Below are 17479 nucleotides of genomic sequence, written 5' to 3'. Positions count from 1 at the left end.
TTCCCCCTAGTACCTGGGATTGAACCAGGAACTGTGCATGCTGGGTAACAACCCCCTCAGTCCCTTTCTGAGGATGACTCATTGAGTGTAACTCCCGTGACTCAGTCTCCATGCAGGTGAGCCTGCAGGGATGTGCCGTACATAACACTCCGTAAAGGGCATGTGAGGCACTGGGGCTGAACCCAGAACCTTGTGTCTGCTGGGCGAGCGCTCTGTCACGCGGCTACTCTAGCCCTTGGCACTACCCAGTCTTTTTATGTCCAATAATCAATCTCATAGCCATCAAGGCTAAAATCAGAGATTAAACTACTCTGTCTCTAAATCTCATTAGATTAAAAAAAAAATTTAGGTGATTTCACATAACATAAAGTTACTCGTTCTAAAATGAACAATTCTTTATTACATTGAGAATGTTGTGTGACTACCTCTGTTTCAAAAACATTTTTATATGCCACAAAAGAAATTCTATTTGCATTAAGCAATTACTCCCAATTCCTTCCCACTTCCAACCTCTTGGAGTCACCAATGTTTTCTACATATGAATTTATATATTTCAGACAATTCATAAAAATATAATTGTAGGGCTGGAGAGATGGCTCAGTGGTTAAGAGCACTGGCTGCTCTTCCAGAGGTCCTGAGTTCAATTCCCAGCAACCACATGGTGGCTCACAACCATCTGTAATGAGATCTGGCACCTTCCTCTGGCGTGTGGGCATACACGGAGGCAGAATGTTGTGTTGTATACATTATATATATATATATATATGTATAATTGTATCATTAGTTGCCATCTGTTGGCTTCTTCTATCCCCTTACAGAAATGTGACATAGTAGATGTCACGTTATACTCTTGCAAACGCTGTTTCCTGTTCCAAAGGAAAGAGGAACTCAAAACCTGCCAGTCCTGCAGGACCAATGCAGCACCCTGCAGACATGGATTCTAAGCATTCTTTTTTACATCCTCAAAAACGGGGACTCCGTGTTGTAGCTGTGAACTTGGCTGGACTGAAATGTATCTTAGAACCCCTTTCTTTTGTGTTTCTGGGATGTTTTTGTGAAGAATCTAGAATATGGGAATAAAATAGTAACCAGTTCCCGTTTCAGCTTGCAGGGCCGCATCATGACTCTCTGGCTGGCTGGAACTGCTCGGCCTGCTCTTTCAGTGCTCACTCCTGGGCCAGGGCATCTTCGACTTCGCGACAAAAACCAGCTGCTCCTGCAGGATGTTACTCTACTAAGGTTGGAGCACGTGTCCCACTCTGGAACTGCCCTGGCAAGTTTTAAATCAACTTGACACAAGCTAGAGTTAACTGATAGGAGAGACCCTCAATTGAGAAAATGCCTCCATAAGATCAGGCTGCAGGCAAGCCTGTACCGCATTTTCTTAATTAGAGATTAGTCAGGGAGGGCCCAGTCCATTGTGAGTGGTGCCATTCCTGGGCTGGTGGTCCTGGGTTCTATAGAAAGGTAGACTGAGCAAGCCACAAGGCAGCACCCCTCCAAGGCCTCTGCATCAGCTCCTGCCTCCTGGTTCCTGCCCTGTCTGAGTTCCTGTCCTTACTTCCTTGATGACCAGTGATAAGGAAGTATAAGCCAAATAAACCTTTTCCTCCCCAGGTTACTCTGGTCCAGATTTCTTCACAGCTGTAGCCCTGACTCGACAGACTCCTGTTCTAGCCCAGCCCTACTGCCCCTCACTTTACAGCCACCTTCCCTCCCTCACTGCTTTCCCTATAAAACCCAAACTCCATCCCCAGACACAAAAGCAACCACTTGATACAGACTGGTAGCCAAATTTGGCCTTGACTTGGACCAAATCCCTAGAGCGAAGTACGTGGTGAGGCTGGAGAGATACATCTATCTGCACCCCTCCTGGTTTTGCTTCTCTACTGAAGTCTGATATAATTAAACTCATTTCTTCAAGAGTAAAAACGATACTCAGGAAAGTGACCAAGGATGAGGCTATCTAGAGCTGTAGGTAATTGTTAAATGCAGAAGATGGGAACTGATCCTTTTAAAAGGATTTTTTATTTAATATTTGTATGCGCGCATGCGTGTGCGCGCGCAAGCATGTGAGGGTCAGAAGACAACTTACAGGCGTCAGTTCTCGCCTTCTACCATGTGGGACCTAAAGATTAAATTCAGCTCCCCGGACTTGGTGGCAAGCACTCTTACCCACGGAGCCATCTCTCCAGCCCTAAAGCAGGGTATAACGCAGCTGTTACGAATGTTTTAGGCAGGATAATCCTTTGCTAAGGGGGCCTTTTCTGCACATAACAGCGCATCTACCAATATGCCCAAGTATGGCAATAAAAAACGCCTTCAGACGTTCTAAATATTCCCCGCAGCCCCAAACTGCCTCCAGCTAAGCAGCACATTGTCTTAGACTGTGTACATGGCCGATTTTCCTGCCACTTCACCCACTCGTCATGCCTGTAGAACGCTGCAGTCGCAGACCATAGTGCGGTTTTTCTACAGATGAAGATGGGTTCCCAGAGTGTGAGCAGCAGAGCTGAGGAGAGTCAGGCCTCATGGCGACACCGTCACACTCCATCATGTGTGACAGCTGGGGCGGTCACAGATGCACACGAGACCCACCATGCCCTGAGTAACAGATGGGGAAGAGGAGGCACCAAGACCGCAGCAGTTTTATTAGGAGTGCAGGGAAATCCAGTTTAGGGGGCACAGGGCAGAACATGGCTGAAGTCCCCAGCAGACCAAGTGGGGAACAAACCCCTATCGAGATATCCAAGTGAAGTGCTGCCACAGTAGCCCAGGGGAGTCTTGTGGCTGTTTCTGGTGAAAGATTTTTGCCTATAAGAAGAGTGCTCCAGCACTGGTGAATCTGAATTCCATATAAGACTGAGGCCGAAAGTGAGGACCAGGTGAAGCAGATAGGACACCACCCAGTGTGCACATGAGAATGGGACCCTTAAGTTAGAAACGAAAAGTGGACAGGGACGGCAGATGGGTGCTGGCTGAAGATACCCAATGTCTAGGAAGAGTCTGTTCTAAGATGTGTGGCCCTGTGCTTGAGAAAAATGAGTCTGGTTTCCAGCAGGTCCTGAGCAATACCGGTATTCCTTCCTGTGGCCCTCGAAGAGCCAATTTAGTTCTGTTCTGACTTCCTGTAGAGCAGAAATGCCAATGTCCAACACCAGGTCCTTGGTCATAATGGCTGAGAGGAATGTCACGACCACCCTGTGATACCTGTAGCTCTTAGTCCAGATGTCCTTCTGGGGCAGTCATGTCTCTCTGACATCTTACCCAGGATGGGCTCCCACCTGGGTAAGCACCAGAGGCAGAGAGCATCCTTCCTGTGAGCCTCAGATACTGGCCTTTAGATCTGTCCCGTGCACAGATCACCCTGAAGATCATGTCTCAGATGCTGGTTTCTGTCCCCAAAGCAGCAGGCACTGCCTGAATGACACGCTCAAGTGGTTGAATGCTGTGCCCCTCCCAAGAAGAAAGCTCTGTTTCCATAGGCAGAAATGAGAAGTGAGGCAGGTTTCAGGGTAGCAAGTGACACTTAGTTCTTCCATCGAATTTGCTGTGGAAAAGCAAACAACAAAGGCATGATCAGTTCTCATCACCACGAAATAAAAGAGGGAAAATAAGGATTGGATTGGGGGCTGTTTTGTTGTTTGAGATTGGGTGTCTCTACGTAGCCCAGTCTAGCCTTGAACTCAGTGTATAGTCCAGGCTAACATCAAACTCCTGATCTCCCTGCTGTAGCCTCCCAAGGGTCAGGACTGTAGCCGTGCACCAGCAGAGGTTGTGTTAAACTCTCAAGCGTGGGTATCATTCCTCAGAGCTATCCACCTTGTTTTTTGAGATAAGATCTCTCTAGCCTAGAACTTGTCAGTTAGGCTAGCTAGCTGGCTGACCAGCGAGTCCCAGGGATCCTCCTGGCTCTGTCTCACTAGAGCTGGGATTACAAGCACGTGCCACCATGCCCAACCTTTATGTGGGTGCTGGGGACTGGACTCAGATCCATGTGTATGCACACACACTTTATGGAGTAAAGTGCTCCCTAGCCCCAAGAAGAGCTTATTTATTCAGATATAGATAGATTAAATACCTGTTTTGTATTTTAGACTGTTAATCTGGCTCTGCCCTCCTTACTGCAGAGATTCGCGAGTGAGCAAGCGCAGGTGTCAAAATTCCTAATACTAAGTTCCATGGTGGTGAAAAGCTCAGCGATTTCACCGTGTGAGATAACTGGCTGGATTTCCCAGACAACTGATTCTATTTCATTCCCTTCTTATTGCCAACAGGCAGGTCACCACCATGGCCTAAGGGAGCATATAGCCTGGATACTGAGTCCGTATCATGTGCTCTGTAGTTCTTGCTATCTGCTAGGTTAAACCTTGATCAGCACTCACAACTAAGCTTCATGTTGAGGTCTTAGGTTACTCTTCTATTGTTTCATATCTCAAGAGTGACTTCTGCTGTGAAGAACACTGCTTTTGCTACTTCAGCTCACAGCTGAGTCTTGTATCCATGTAGCTCAGCTAAGTGCACCCGCATAGGTTTTGGGAGCGGACCCTTGATGCTATTTTGCGAACAGTCTCCTAGGCTCACTGGAGGGTAAGTGGAGATACTTACTGAGCTGTTGAGAATGGCATCGATTTTCTCTTCCTCAACAGATCCTTTATCAACTTTGCTCCTGTATGCAAGCAACTGCTGACGGTCCTTCAGGTCTCGGCAGGTCTGCACACCAAAACACAATCAAATCCCTACTCAGCCTTCTCTGAGGGCCTCACTCTTTATGTCACTGTTTCTTTGCCCCTGTGCTCAGGGAAGGGACAACAAACTACAGTTAGGATGTACAGCATCCACAGACCCCCATCCTGAAGAGAGGTACCCTACATAGCTTGTACAGCTTGACTCAGTTCTAAAGACTCCAAATTCAACCTAAAAGCTGACAGAACTCAGTTGGAAGACTGAAAACAAACAAGAGTGTTGGTATCCAAACTCATTCCTGCCGGACTATCTGGTCCATTCAGTCAAAACTGCTGAAATATTTCAGGATCTGGGGCAAATGCTGTGTCCCTGACTCTCCACCCAGGACCTCACTCAGGGTTTCCTTCTTGGGGACTCACATCAATGACAACATCATGGCACTTGAGCTTAGTGGCTAAATTCAACTTTGTGTCCACATCTTCCACCAGATTGACATAGTCCTGCAGTATCTGTAGGAGAAAGGACTCCGATTAATGATGAAAACACAGGGCTCCCTAGGTAGAAAAACATAATTTCTACAGGAGGAGGAATAATTCAATACCCAGTGTCTGCCAGTGCCACTATGAACCATGATTTTGCCGTGGGAAATGAAGTGATGCATCATGTCCTTGCTGCCTCAGAAGAAGGGGAAGAACAGTCTTCTTACCCTACAGCCAGATACACAGACCACAAGGCAGTGCTCTAGAGCTGGTCCAGGGCATCCTACTGTCCCTTGACATCCGTGCTCTAGAGCTGGTCCAGGGCATCCTACTGTCCCTTGACATCCGTGCTCTAGAGCTGGTCCAGGGCATCCTACTGTCCCTTGACATCTGTGCCTACAAGCAATCCTAAATCACAGAAACAGTGCGTAATTCTCCATATGACTCCTCAAGGAAGGTCTAGGAGTACTTTTACAGGAATGTTCCTCCCTGCCCATTTCTATCTCAAGGCCCAGTACAGCCATCGTGCTACCATAAAGAAAATGAGAACAGCTCAGGTCCCCATCACTAGCTCTTTTTCAGAGCCATTACCTGGACAGGGGCACTGTTCTTGTGCAAAATTTCCACGACTCGATGGAAGCCAATGGGTGCTCTCTTCTTGGTGTAACCCAACCAGTTCTGGAAGAAAGGAAAGCAGCAGGTGGGCCAGACATCCCCAACACACTGGCCTCATCTCGCTTGTGTTTCATGATCAGATCAGAAAAGCATGGTAGACAGACAGGATGAGGGGTGGAGAAACAGTGAGAGATGGATTTTTCAGAAAAGTCAAGGAATGTAGAGGTAGAATGTTCCTAAATGGAGTAAGAGATGAACACCCTACACACCATGAGTTTGTCAGTAAAGAAAGATTCCACTTGGCCATCTTTACACACACATGGACTCGCTCATTTGTAAAGCGCAGTGAGGTCTGGGAAGCAATGACATCAGCACTTTCCCCAGTGAGGCTGGAGCAGGTAGACAAAGAACCTCTTCTTGTTTATGCTGGAAAATGAGTCCAGGCTTCGTGTACGCTACCTATACACTCCACTACCACTGAGCACAGCCCCAGCCCTCCTAACTCATTATATACTTCTGTAGACAGTGTTGGTTGCATTAGTAGTTAACATAACTAAATGATAAATAAGAAGAAAAAGCAGAAAATTCTCAAGGTTAGAATGAAAAAATATTTATATTTATATTTAAATTTTTTTGGGGGGGATTTTTTTGAGACAGGGTTTCTCTGTAGCTTTTGGTTCCTGTCCTGATGGCCAGGCTGGTATCGAACTCACAGAGATCCGCCTGTCTCTGCCTCCCAAGTGCTGGGATTAAAGGCGTGCGCCACCACCGTCCGGCTTTATATTTAAAATTTAAGCCAATTTGTAAGAAGCCACAAAAGACCTCAGATAAACCAATCCTGAAAAAGAACCACACACACACACACACACACACACACACACACAAATGACATAATTTAAAAATTAATGTCATCATTCCTATATGATAATTACAGCATTATCCACAATGGCCTATAATAGGAAAAAGGTGTCTATCATTAGAAAAACAGAAAATGAAACTGTGTACACACATATATACACAATGGAACGGTGTTCATTCATAAGAAGATCCTGCAATGTATGATAGCATGGACTAACCTGAAGGTTATTATGCTAAGAGAAGTAAACCAGACACAGAAAAAGCTACATGATCTCATTTATATGAGATTTAAAAAACAAAACCAAAAAAAATTTCAAATACACAAAATAAAAAACAATGTTTTTCAGGAGAAAGAAAAATAGGAGTATGGTAATAATATAGGATAAATACACCTTCAGTTTTAAATACAGCAGGAAGCCTGTAGCTAATCATATACCTTCAACTAAAAGTTTACCAAAACTGCAGCATTTCAGGGGATTACTAACACAGACACACACACACAGACACACAGGTGATGATGTAGAATACATGTTATTAGTTTGGACTACAGCAATCATTCCATTATAGAAGTTAAAATACCATACTATACACTTTACAGTACACGATATTTAAACAGAGACTATAGCCACATCCAAGGATTGAATACAATCACTGGATCCTAATAACACAAAAACTAAATAACAAAAGCTAAAAACAGGGCCTGGAGAGACAGCTCAGAGATTGAGTATTTTATACTCTTGTAGAAACCTGGGGTTCAATTCCAACACCTACATGGTGGCTCACAGCCACCCACAACTCCATTTACATGGTACATTCATCCACATAAATCATAAAAATACACAACTAAAAACAGTAATGACCTCTAATTTAAAAGTGATGCATATATAGCAGATATTTATGATAATACAATTGTATTAGTATTAAATTTCTTGAGATATAATACTTAGATAAATGCTTGAATAATAAAGTATTATATATATACAGTTTACTTCCAAATGGCTCTGAAAAAAATGTATACAAAAAAGCAAAAGCTGTGCTATGGTGGTGCACACCTTTAATCTCAACACTCGGGAGGCAGAGACAGGTGGATCTCTGTGAGTTCGAGGCCAGCCTGGTTGGTCTCTACAAAGCAAGTTCCAGGACAGCCAGGTTACACAGAGAAACCCCGTCTCAAAAAACAAACAAACAAAAAATAAATTAGTAGGTAGAGACTAGACTCTTTTTTTCACATTTTCTTTACATCTAAAATTTTGGAACACTGAAGGCTGGAAGAAAATTCGTCAGCACCTAGAACTTGAGAGGCCTACAAAGGCTTTCTCGCTCCAGCAGCCTCAGAAGCACAAGCGTCAGGACACCTACCTTTGTGGTGAAGAGGGCATCAACATCATTCCAGGCTCGAAGCTTGGCACGAGCCGCCAAGGCTGTCAGCACATACTGCTTATCTGGGATCTGAAGGGCAGCGGACAGAAGGGGTGTGGACAAACAGAAATGCATCCACTGAGTGCTTCAGAATTTTAGAAAAGTGCCTACATTTGCTGGTACTGATCCCTTAAAACTAATGGATTTCTACTCATCCAGGGTGCATGGACTGGCTTTTTGGAGCCCATTCCCTATGGTGGGATACCTTGCTCAGTCTTGATATAGGGGGAAGGGCCTGGTCCTGCTCAACTTTGTATGTCAGACTTTGTTGAATCCCTTATCCCCTCTGAGGAGTGGATAGGTGATGGAATGGGGGAGGGAGGAGAAACTGGGGTTGGTATGTAAAATGAAAAACAAAATCAATGAATTTCTCAGGTCATCTAAGATCCCCAATCTTCCAAGCCCCACACTGCTGCACACAGTAACATTAAGATTCTCTCACTTCCCACAAACTCCTAACTTTCTACCATTAACCCTGGACGTGTACAGGGTTATCATGTAACATACACTCCATGCAAAACTCTGACCCTACTCTGCAAAAGAACTAATGAAATGCTACCTTGAATGTCTTCTTCAGGTTGATGGGACTGCTGAAGGTCCCCTAGGACGAAAAAGGAGAAGAAACTTTGATGACATCACCCAAGTGCTGGGATCAAAGGTGTGCACCACCACTGCCTGGCTCAGGTCTAAACTTTTTAAAAAAAAAAGAAAAGAGGGCTGAAGAGGTGACTCAGTGGTCAAGAGCACTGGCTGCTCCTGCAGAGGACCTGGCTTCAACTCCCAGCATCCACAGGGCAGCTCACCATAATCTGTAATTCCAGTCCCAGGGGATCAGATACCGTTTGGCCTCCATAGGCACCAGGCATGCACTGGTACCCAGACATGTATGCGGGAAAATAAACCACATAAGATTAAAAAAAAAAAAAAAGAAACATTGTAAATAGAGAGCAATCCATTGCCATGATACTGTTCTCTCTCTAAGGGAGCCAGCACCAGAGACACCCAGTACCCTGCTACCATGTCAGCCATACGTGGCCACACAAACCCTCCTAAACCTTTGTCTCTTTTGGCTCTCTCACTCTCGTGAGGGCCTGAGAAGTTTTGGGTGATTTCTAAGATTACACAAGCCCGCTGACGATACCTCACAACACTGGATTTGAACAATGCTCCGTGCTTACTCCGCCTGTACCTCGGACTCCGTGTAGTGATAGAAGCAGGCATAGAAAAGCGTCGTCACCAGCGGCATGTTGAGAATGGAGGCTTTGCGGGGGTGCTTTCGGAAGATCTCAGTCTGCCCTGCAGACTCTAGATGGCGATCGTTTGCCTGTGACGGAGTGAGCCAAGTGAAAAAAGGAACAATGTCCGTGGGGAAAGGCAGGGAAAAAAACCTATCCTACTACAACAATTGTGTTTCCCACCCTAGAATGAAGCAAAAAAGAAAAGCACAAAAATTGCTTAGGATATCCCAGGGTGGACTAAATTCCATAAATGGATCATAGATTTTAAATTTAACTAAGAGATTTCAACAGCTGAGCTTGGTATTTGCATGCCTGTGATCCCTTCATTTGGGAGAGGGAGTTAGGAAGATCAAGAGTTCATGGCCTTACTACATAGTGAGCTCTAGGCCAGCCTGTCTCAAAGACAAAAAGAAAGGAAAAAAAGAAAAGGAAGAAAAGAAGGGAGGAAGGAAGGGAAGAATTTTGGCAGTGGAGATGATATAAACCATCTGGAATAAAGAGGAAATATGAAATACGTCCAGCCTAGCAGCATGCCTAAGAACAATCAAGGAAAAGGAGCAGAATTAAGAGGCTGTGTGGGAAAACGGCACGTGCAGAGCCAAGGAGTGGCCTAGACGTTGAATGCGGAAAGCAGAGAGAAGTCTGACCTCAATGATGATCTGGCGTTCCAGGAGCGTGTAATGGTCTTGTATGTGTGCAGAATCTTCTGCTGAAAATGGCAAACTGGTAAAGGGCCACAAGTTAGCGTCTTTTTTTTTTTTTTTTTTTATGTGAAAATCAAACCAAACCCAACAATACCAAATGGCTGTTAAACCCTTCCGAGGCTCACAGTGTGGTGATACTTTGTTTGTGCTTTAACAAATAGAGCTTGTCCAAAGATCCAAGTGCAGAGCTAGCCACACTAGTTAGCCATAGAGACCAGGCAGTAGTGGCACACATCTTTAATCCCAGGAGGCAGAGGCAGAGGGGTCTCTATGAGTTCAAGGCCATCCTGGGTAACAAGAGACTGAATTAGTCTAAAAGGGTAACAGAGCCAAGCAGTGGTGACTCACACTTTTAATCCCAGCACTAAGGAGGTGGAGATGGAAGTGATATGGCTGGGTAGAGAGAAGACTATAAGGCAGGAGGAAACAGGAGCTCGGGATTCACTATGAGGTTTCACAGAGAAGACATTCAGTCTGAGGACTTGTAGAGACATGATATCCCATTTGATCTGAGAATTTTATAGAGGTAAGAACTAGCGGCTTGCTGTTCTGCTTCTCTTACCTTTCAGCTTTCACCCCCTAATATCTGTCTCTGAGTTTTTGCTATTAAGACCAATTCGAACTTGTGTAGCATCATGGTTTTAATATGTCTGCTCTCAATGCCCCTTTACAGTGTCCCAAGAGAGAAAAGCAGGAGACAGAGCAAACCTAGTCAGATGTTGCATGTGAGCTTTTCCAACTGGAGCTAGGGATGTAACGTGGATGGTGCAGGGCTTGCCCAGCGTGTATGAAGTCCCAGATTCAATCCCCAGCACTGCATAGACTAGTGAGGTGGTAAATGCCTATTATCCCAGCTTTCACAAGGTGGAGGTGTGAGAAGCAGAATATCAAGGCCACACTTGACTACAGAGGGAATTCAAGGCCAGCCTGGGCTACATAATACTCTGTTTCAAAAGAGAGAAAGAGAGATTGTGATTTTGAAAATTTAAAAGGGATCTCCTGAAAGTTCGCAATAGCTCTAAGTGACTGTGTTGTGGTAGGAGTAAGGATCAGCTTATTTGGGGAGTGAGTCACAAAGCTGGTAAGTGAGCCCATCATCAAGTGCCCACAAAAGCTCTGTGCCTTGCTGTGCTGAACTCTACTTAATCTGTTAACTATTTTTAGAGCAGAGTAATAAAAAGCAAATTAAATTATACAACATGGTGGTAGGTTGGCAAATATCCAAAGATTGTACCAATCTACAGAAATCTGTCTTTAGCAGATGTGGTAGCATGACACCTGTTTGTAAATCAGCACTTGTGAGGTGGAGCTAGGAGGTTCAGGAGTTCAAGGTCATTTTTTTTTAAAAAAAAATTTATTTATTTATTTTGTATACAACATTCCTTCCATGTATGCTTGCATGCCAGAAGAGGACACCAGATCTCATTATAGATGGTTGTGAGCCACCATGTGGTTGCTGGGAATTGAACTCAGGACTCTGGAAGAGCAGTCAGTGCTCTTAACCTCTGAGCCATCTCTCCAGCCCCAAGGTCATTCTTAATTACATAGCAAGTTCAAAGCCAGCCTGGGACACAGGACAGTGGAAGGCACCTTAAATCTTTAGGTAGATTTAGCCTTCTTTCTAGGCTGTGAACCCTTAATATAATTCCTCAAGTTGTGGTGACTCCCAACCATAAAATTATTTCTACTCCTGTTGCTACTTCATAACTGTAATTTTACTACTATTATAAATTGTAATATAAATATCTCATATGTGACTCCTACAGGGGTCATGACCCACAGGTGGAGAACCAGTTTCAGACACAGTGTTGCCTGTTCCTCTAATCACCGCAGAAAGAATTCTGAAATCAATTACTGTCCCAGGTAAGTCACAGCTATCTGTCTGGTAACATTAAAATTAGGGATTTTATAGACAAGCAAATTTGCCTTTTTTTTTTTTTTTTTTTTTTTTTGAGACAGGGTTTCTTCGTATAGCCCTGGCTGTCCTGGAACTCTCAATATAGATCAGCCTGGCCTTGAACTCAGACCTACTTGCCTCTGCCTCCCAAATGCTAGGATTAAAAGTGGATACCACCAGCACCCAGCTGATAAGCACTTCTAAATGTGACCCAGGAATCCATGAGGAATGGCTGAAACAACTGTGAACACTGGGCCTTGAGGAGCAGGGGCTACTGGGAGACTATGAGCTGCATAGAAAGATACTGAAATGTTGTAGGGAGGCCGCTTGTTGGTGCCCAGCTAGCTCAGTTGGTAGAGCATGAGACTCTTAATCTCAGGAATGTGGGTTCAAGCCCCACGTTGGGCACCAATTTCTAGTATGGAGAGCAGCTTGTTTGTTCCTGACTGCTCAGCCCCAAAATAATAACACAGAAACTATCTTATTAAAACACTGCTTGGCCCATTAGCTCTAGCTTCTTATTGGCTAACACTTATGTCTTAATTTAACCCATTTCTAGTAATCTGTGTATTGCCATATGGCTGTGGCTTACTGGGTAAAGTTCCCAGCATCTGTCTCCAGTGGCGCTACATGGCTTCTTCCTGACTCTGCCTCCTTTCTCCCAGCATTCAGTTTAGTTTTCCCCACCCAAGTCCTGCCCTATCAACAGGCCAAGGCAGTTTCTTTATTCATTAATGGTAATCACAGTATACAGAGAGGAATCCCACATATTCAAAAAGCTCATTTCAGCTTAACCTGAGGAAGCCTTTCCTATAGCAAAGGCAGGGCAACAATAAAATTAGTTACTTCCAAGAGCACTTAGCATCTATCAGAAGAACAGTAACATCTGGGGCTTTGTTTGCTCTTAATGAAGATTTACATTTGAGATGAAAGCTTGCACTAGAGCAGCAGTCCTGACACTCTCAGGCTTCAAGACCCATAGCACAAAAAATGCACAAGGTACATAAAAAATTGTTACCTTTTAATTTTATTACATTAAGATTAAATCTGAACCACCCATTCCATTCTCTTCTTTTGTTGTTGTTTTTTGGGTTTTTTTTTTTTGTCTTTTGAGACAGGGTTTCTCTGTAGCTTTGGAGCCTGTCCTCCTGGAACTAGCTCTTGTAGACCATGCTGGCCTCGAACTCACAGAGATGCATCTGCTTCTGCCTCCTGAGTGCTGGGATTAAAGGTGTGCACCACCACCACTCAGCTCATCCTCTTTTCTTCTCCTGACTACATCTACATAAAACTGCTTCCCCCATACTTACCCAATGCATGTCTTAAGAAATTCTTTTCGTTTTTCGGGGTCCTGGATGTTTAAATGCTCTCGATAATGGGTCAGCTACAAAAGAAAAAAAATTTTAATTTATCATGTTTCCTTGGAAGAAAAAAAGCGGAGATAGCACTCAGAGGTATAACACTTCTCTTTTTTTTTTGGTTTTTGGAGCCTGTCCTGGAACTAGCTCTTGTAGACCAGGTTGGTCTCGAACTCACAGAGATCCGCCTGCCTCTGCCTCCCAAGTGCTGGGATTAAAGGCGTGCGCCACCACCGCCCGGCAGTACAGCACTTCTTTAAGCACACATATGAGCACAAAGAGAGTGGCACACACACACACACACACACACACACACACACACACGGAAGAGAATGAGAAAGGAAGAGTACTAAGTGAATGTGTGTGTACATGAGTGTGTGTACTTGCCTGTGTTTGTGTATGTGGAGGAGCCAGAGGCCAATATCTGGTACTTTCTCTATTGCTCTCCACATTGTCTCTTTATAGATTTATTCTAAGTGTGTCCACACATGCTTGAGTGCAGGTGCGTGAGGAGCAGAAGACATGAGAGCTCCTGAAGCTGGAGTTACAGGTGGTTAGGAGCTGCCTGACATAGGAGCAATACACACTCTTAACTTGTGATCCAGGGACTTTCACTGTACCAGAAACCAGACTTCCAGGTCAGCAAGCTTCTGGGATCCTCTTGTCTCCACTGCCTCAGCACTAGACTTACAGATGCATAGCTACTGTACCCAACTTTTCAACAGATCCTGGGGACCCAGACAAAGGGTTCTCAAGCATTTTATCTGCAGAGCCATCTCCTCAGCTTGTAAGTAGACTTTCTATGCTCTAGAAACCCAAATTTTTTACTCTCAGAGAGTTCTTCTAGACTATAGATGTTTTTTTAATTTATTTATTCCTTTATTAATTAATTAAAGATTTCTGTCTCTTCCCCACCGCCGCCTCCCCTTTCCCTCCCCCTCCCCCTAGACTATAGATGTTTATGTGTATGATTGGGGAATAGGGTGGGCAGTGTCATTTTCTGGATATCTGTCTTCTAGATTGCATCAACAAAGAAAAGGAAACAATCCAATTGGCAGGACAGCTTGGTGGCTAGGCTGGGTTTTGGCTTAGATGCCTGGTAAACAGACTCCCAACAGAAACAAATACCACACTTACCGCCAGCTCTTCTGTTCTGTCTAGGAACCTGGGGGAAAGCAGAAGGAAGCAGGACATTTTAATCTACTTAGGTGTGGCATTCCAACAAGCTCTAGAAAGAACAGTTCCACTCATCGTCTCTACATAATGACACAAGCCCTACGCTTGTATTTCTTTTTTTTAAAGATTTATTTATTCATGTATTTTCTGTATTTCTTGCTCTGAAGACAGAGCAAGAGGGAATCTGATCCTGGTACAGAGGGTTGTGAGCCACAAGGTAGTTGCTGGGATTTGAACTCAGAACCCCTGGAAGAGCAGCCAAGTGCTTTTAACTGCTGAGCCATCTCTCCAACCCCTACTTTTACATTTCTCCCACCTCAACCCCTTCAAAACACAGGGTGACTTATGGACCTACTGTTCCCTAATTTAGTTATGACTAAATGAAATAGGCAGGGCAGGGCACTAAGAGCTTAAACAGACGGCCCTAGCCCTTGGCCACCTGTGTGTTTGTTTCTTTATATAAAAAACTGTTTTCTGTCAAATCAATCTTGACAACAGACATTCTACACAATTCATTCATTCATGCAGAGAATAATGTAGCTGGTCTTTGTTCCCTCCTTATTCTAAAGAAATCATAATTAACAACACTGCATGGCACAGAAGTGATGCTTGACAAGACTTCCCCGACTGGAAAGGAAAGCCAGGAAGAGCACCAGCCTGCCTCTGTGGGCATATCTACTGTAGTAGGCTCCTTCTGATCTAGCCAGGAAAGCTGCTCTCCCACACCAGCCTGACCACAGACCACAAACCCTAGGGGGTTCTAACACCTTCACTGACACTGAGGAAAGGATAAAACATGCACACAGGTTAATCCAGGAGCAGGAAATCACCCCCATTGAGTGAAATGAGAGAAGGAAAAGATGGTAGAAGGCCACCAGGCAGACAGTCCACCTCTCACCTAGCCTCCTAGTGCAGCTCAAAGCCTAGCTAGCGCTTCCATGAGACTCCCATGGGGAATCTGACACCTCCTTTTCTACTGTGCTATCACTGGTTACACTTGAACAAGAGGGAACCTTTAATCCAGTGATGTATAAGAAATGCTTGGCAAACACTGATTAACACAACAGATTGTTCTAGCCTACTCACTTCAGTCTTTGTTACCCTGTGTGGTAGACACCACCACCTCCATTTTACAAGGGGAAAAACCCACTCTCAGGTGACTTGCACAAGATAACAGGATAATGCGTAATAGCACACACACAGTCCAAGTATGGTTGACTTTGGGGCTGACTCCTAGCATCCCTACCATGCGACCAGGCTGTATCCTATACTATCCTGGTGTAACTGTCCTGGTGTAGCTATCCTGGTGTAACTGTCCTGGTGTAACTGTCCTGGTGTAGCTGTCCTGGTGTAGCTGTCCTGGTGTAACTGTCCTGGTGTAACTATCCTGGTGTAGCTACCCTGGTGTAGCTACCCTGGTGTAGCTGTCCTGGTGTAGCTGTCCTGGTGTAGTTGTCCTGGTGTAACTGTCCTGGTGTAGCTATCATGGTGTAACTGTCCTGGTGTAGCTATCCTGGTGTAGTTGTCCTGGTGTAACTGTCCTGGTGTAGCTGTCCTGGTGTAACTGTCCTGGTGTAGCTGTCCTGGTGTAACTGTCCTGGTGTAGCTACCCTGGTGTAACTACCCTGGTGTAGCTACCCTGGTGTAACTATCCTGGTGTAGCTATCCTGGTGTAGCTATCCTGGTGTAGCTATCCTGGTGTAGCTATCCTGGTGTAACTGTCCCGGCACATTTCAAGAGCTTGTTTTCTAGGTGTTTCTGGAAAAGGACGGTGCCTTCAATTTTTTTGCACCCTGCCCCCCACTGAGTTCTCTGAAAATGCACCTAAGAAACTTCATAGACCAGAAGCTCAGATCTTACCTGAAGAGATCGAAAAGCAGCTTTTGGTCCCCTATTTCTTTAAGGAAATGAATGAGATGTCTCAGGGCCACCTGGCGTACCTCCAGTTCTCGGAAGAGGATCTCTGCACGTAGGAAGAAGTTAGGTGGAGAAAGAAGTGAAGCAACCTAACACTCAAGTCCAAGACTGGCTTCTCCACTCACACATCTGAAGCATCTCATGAAAGCCCAGCAAACCTAATGGTCTCTTCCTGACCTCAACCCATCACCATCTATAGCCTTTATGCTCTACAGCCATGGCTTGTGCCCTTCCTAATGCTGAGACCCTTTAAGTTCCTCATGTGTGGTGACCCCCAACCACAAAATTTTTCACTGCTACTTCAGAACTGTAATTTTGCTACTGTCATGAACTGTAATGTAGATGTCTGATGTGAACCACAGGCTGAAAACTGCTGGTCTAGAGCAACACTCAGTCAGCCTCTGAGTTCTCCGTCACACCAACAACAGGTACTTCTCACTGCCTCAAACACACAGCCCTGTGTTCTCAACAGATACAACCCCACCCAGAAGGCTGTCCTCTTAAGTCACAAGCCACCCCAGCTGCCTCTGAACTAGACTTGATCCTAGTGAATGCTGACATAAAAGCCGCAGGTGTTGCTGAGTGGAGACCTCCCTCAAACCATGCTCACCTTTGCTCAGGGTCCTCTTCAGGAAGATCAGAACCTAGAAGGAAAGAGACAGAGACTGTGCATCCTGTGTATCACATCCAAAGGCCATCCTATGGCTAGGAACAAGGCCAGTGACCTATTAGGAATCACTAATGTGGAATAATCCTTTCGTACACTGTGAAGATGTGTTGCTATTGTTGTTAATAAAGAGCTGACTGGCCAATAGCTAGGCAGGAAGAGGTTAAGGAGGGAGAGGCAATCTGAGAGGATGTTGGGATAGCCAGCTAGACACAGAAGAAGCAGGCTATAAACATGATGTGCTGAAAAAAGGTACCACCATGTGGTAGAGCATAGATAAGAAATGTGGGTTAGCTTAAGATGTAAGAACTAGTTAGTAACAAGCTTAAGCTATTGGCTGAGCGTTTATAATTAATAGGTCTCTGTGTGGCTATTTGGGAGCTGACTGGTGGGACAGAGAAAGTCTGTCAACAAATCACTGCAAGAGTGCACCCTCTCTGTGGGGCGGGGGGGGGGGGGGGGGGG

The 17479-nt window shown here is 44.9% G+C and overlaps 1 protein-coding gene and 1 non-coding gene across 3 annotated transcripts in view; one reads left to right on the top strand and one right to left on the bottom strand.

The window, feature by feature from the left end:
• Positions 1 to 2636: 2636 nt before the first annotated feature.
• The window catches only part of Vipas39 (VPS33B interacting protein, apical-basolateral polarity regulator, spe-39 homolog), a 26728-nt gene continuing 11885 nt past the window's right edge, over positions 2637 to 17479 (bottom strand). For both annotated transcript variants that reach the window (XM_050152386.1, XM_050152385.1), the window contains exons 9-20: positions 16958 to 16991; positions 16291 to 16393; positions 14392 to 14419; positions 13207 to 13280; positions 9943 to 10018; positions 9247 to 9381; positions 8617 to 8658; positions 7998 to 8087; positions 5757 to 5843; positions 5106 to 5195; positions 4609 to 4713; positions 2637 to 3550 (exon numbers count right to left, since the gene is read on the bottom strand). In XM_050152386.1, the coding sequence (XP_050008343.1) occupies positions 3530 to 3550; positions 4609 to 4713; positions 5106 to 5195; positions 5757 to 5843; positions 7998 to 8087; positions 8617 to 8658; positions 9247 to 9381; positions 9943 to 10018; positions 13207 to 13280; positions 14392 to 14419; positions 16291 to 16393; positions 16958 to 16991 (885 nt within the window). In that variant the 3' untranslated portion in view covers positions 2637 to 3529. The remainder of the gene's footprint in view (positions 3551 to 4608; positions 4714 to 5105; positions 5196 to 5756; positions 5844 to 7997; positions 8088 to 8616; positions 8659 to 9246; positions 9382 to 9942; positions 10019 to 13206; positions 13281 to 14391; positions 14420 to 16290; positions 16394 to 16957; positions 16992 to 17479) is intronic.
• Positions 12232 to 12304, top strand: Trnak-cuu (transfer RNA lysine (anticodon CUU)). The gene has a single exon. It is a non-coding gene; the product is annotated as a tRNA-Lys (tRNA).

Source organism: Alexandromys fortis, unplaced genomic scaffold, assembly GCF_014885135.2.
Source record: "Alexandromys fortis isolate MF-2015 unplaced genomic scaffold, M_Fortis_MF-2015_v1.1 scaffold_47, whole genome shotgun sequence".
NCBI lineage: Eukaryota > Metazoa > Chordata > Mammalia > Rodentia > Cricetidae > Alexandromys > Alexandromys fortis.
This window is presented reverse-complemented; position numbering and strand designations above follow the sequence as displayed.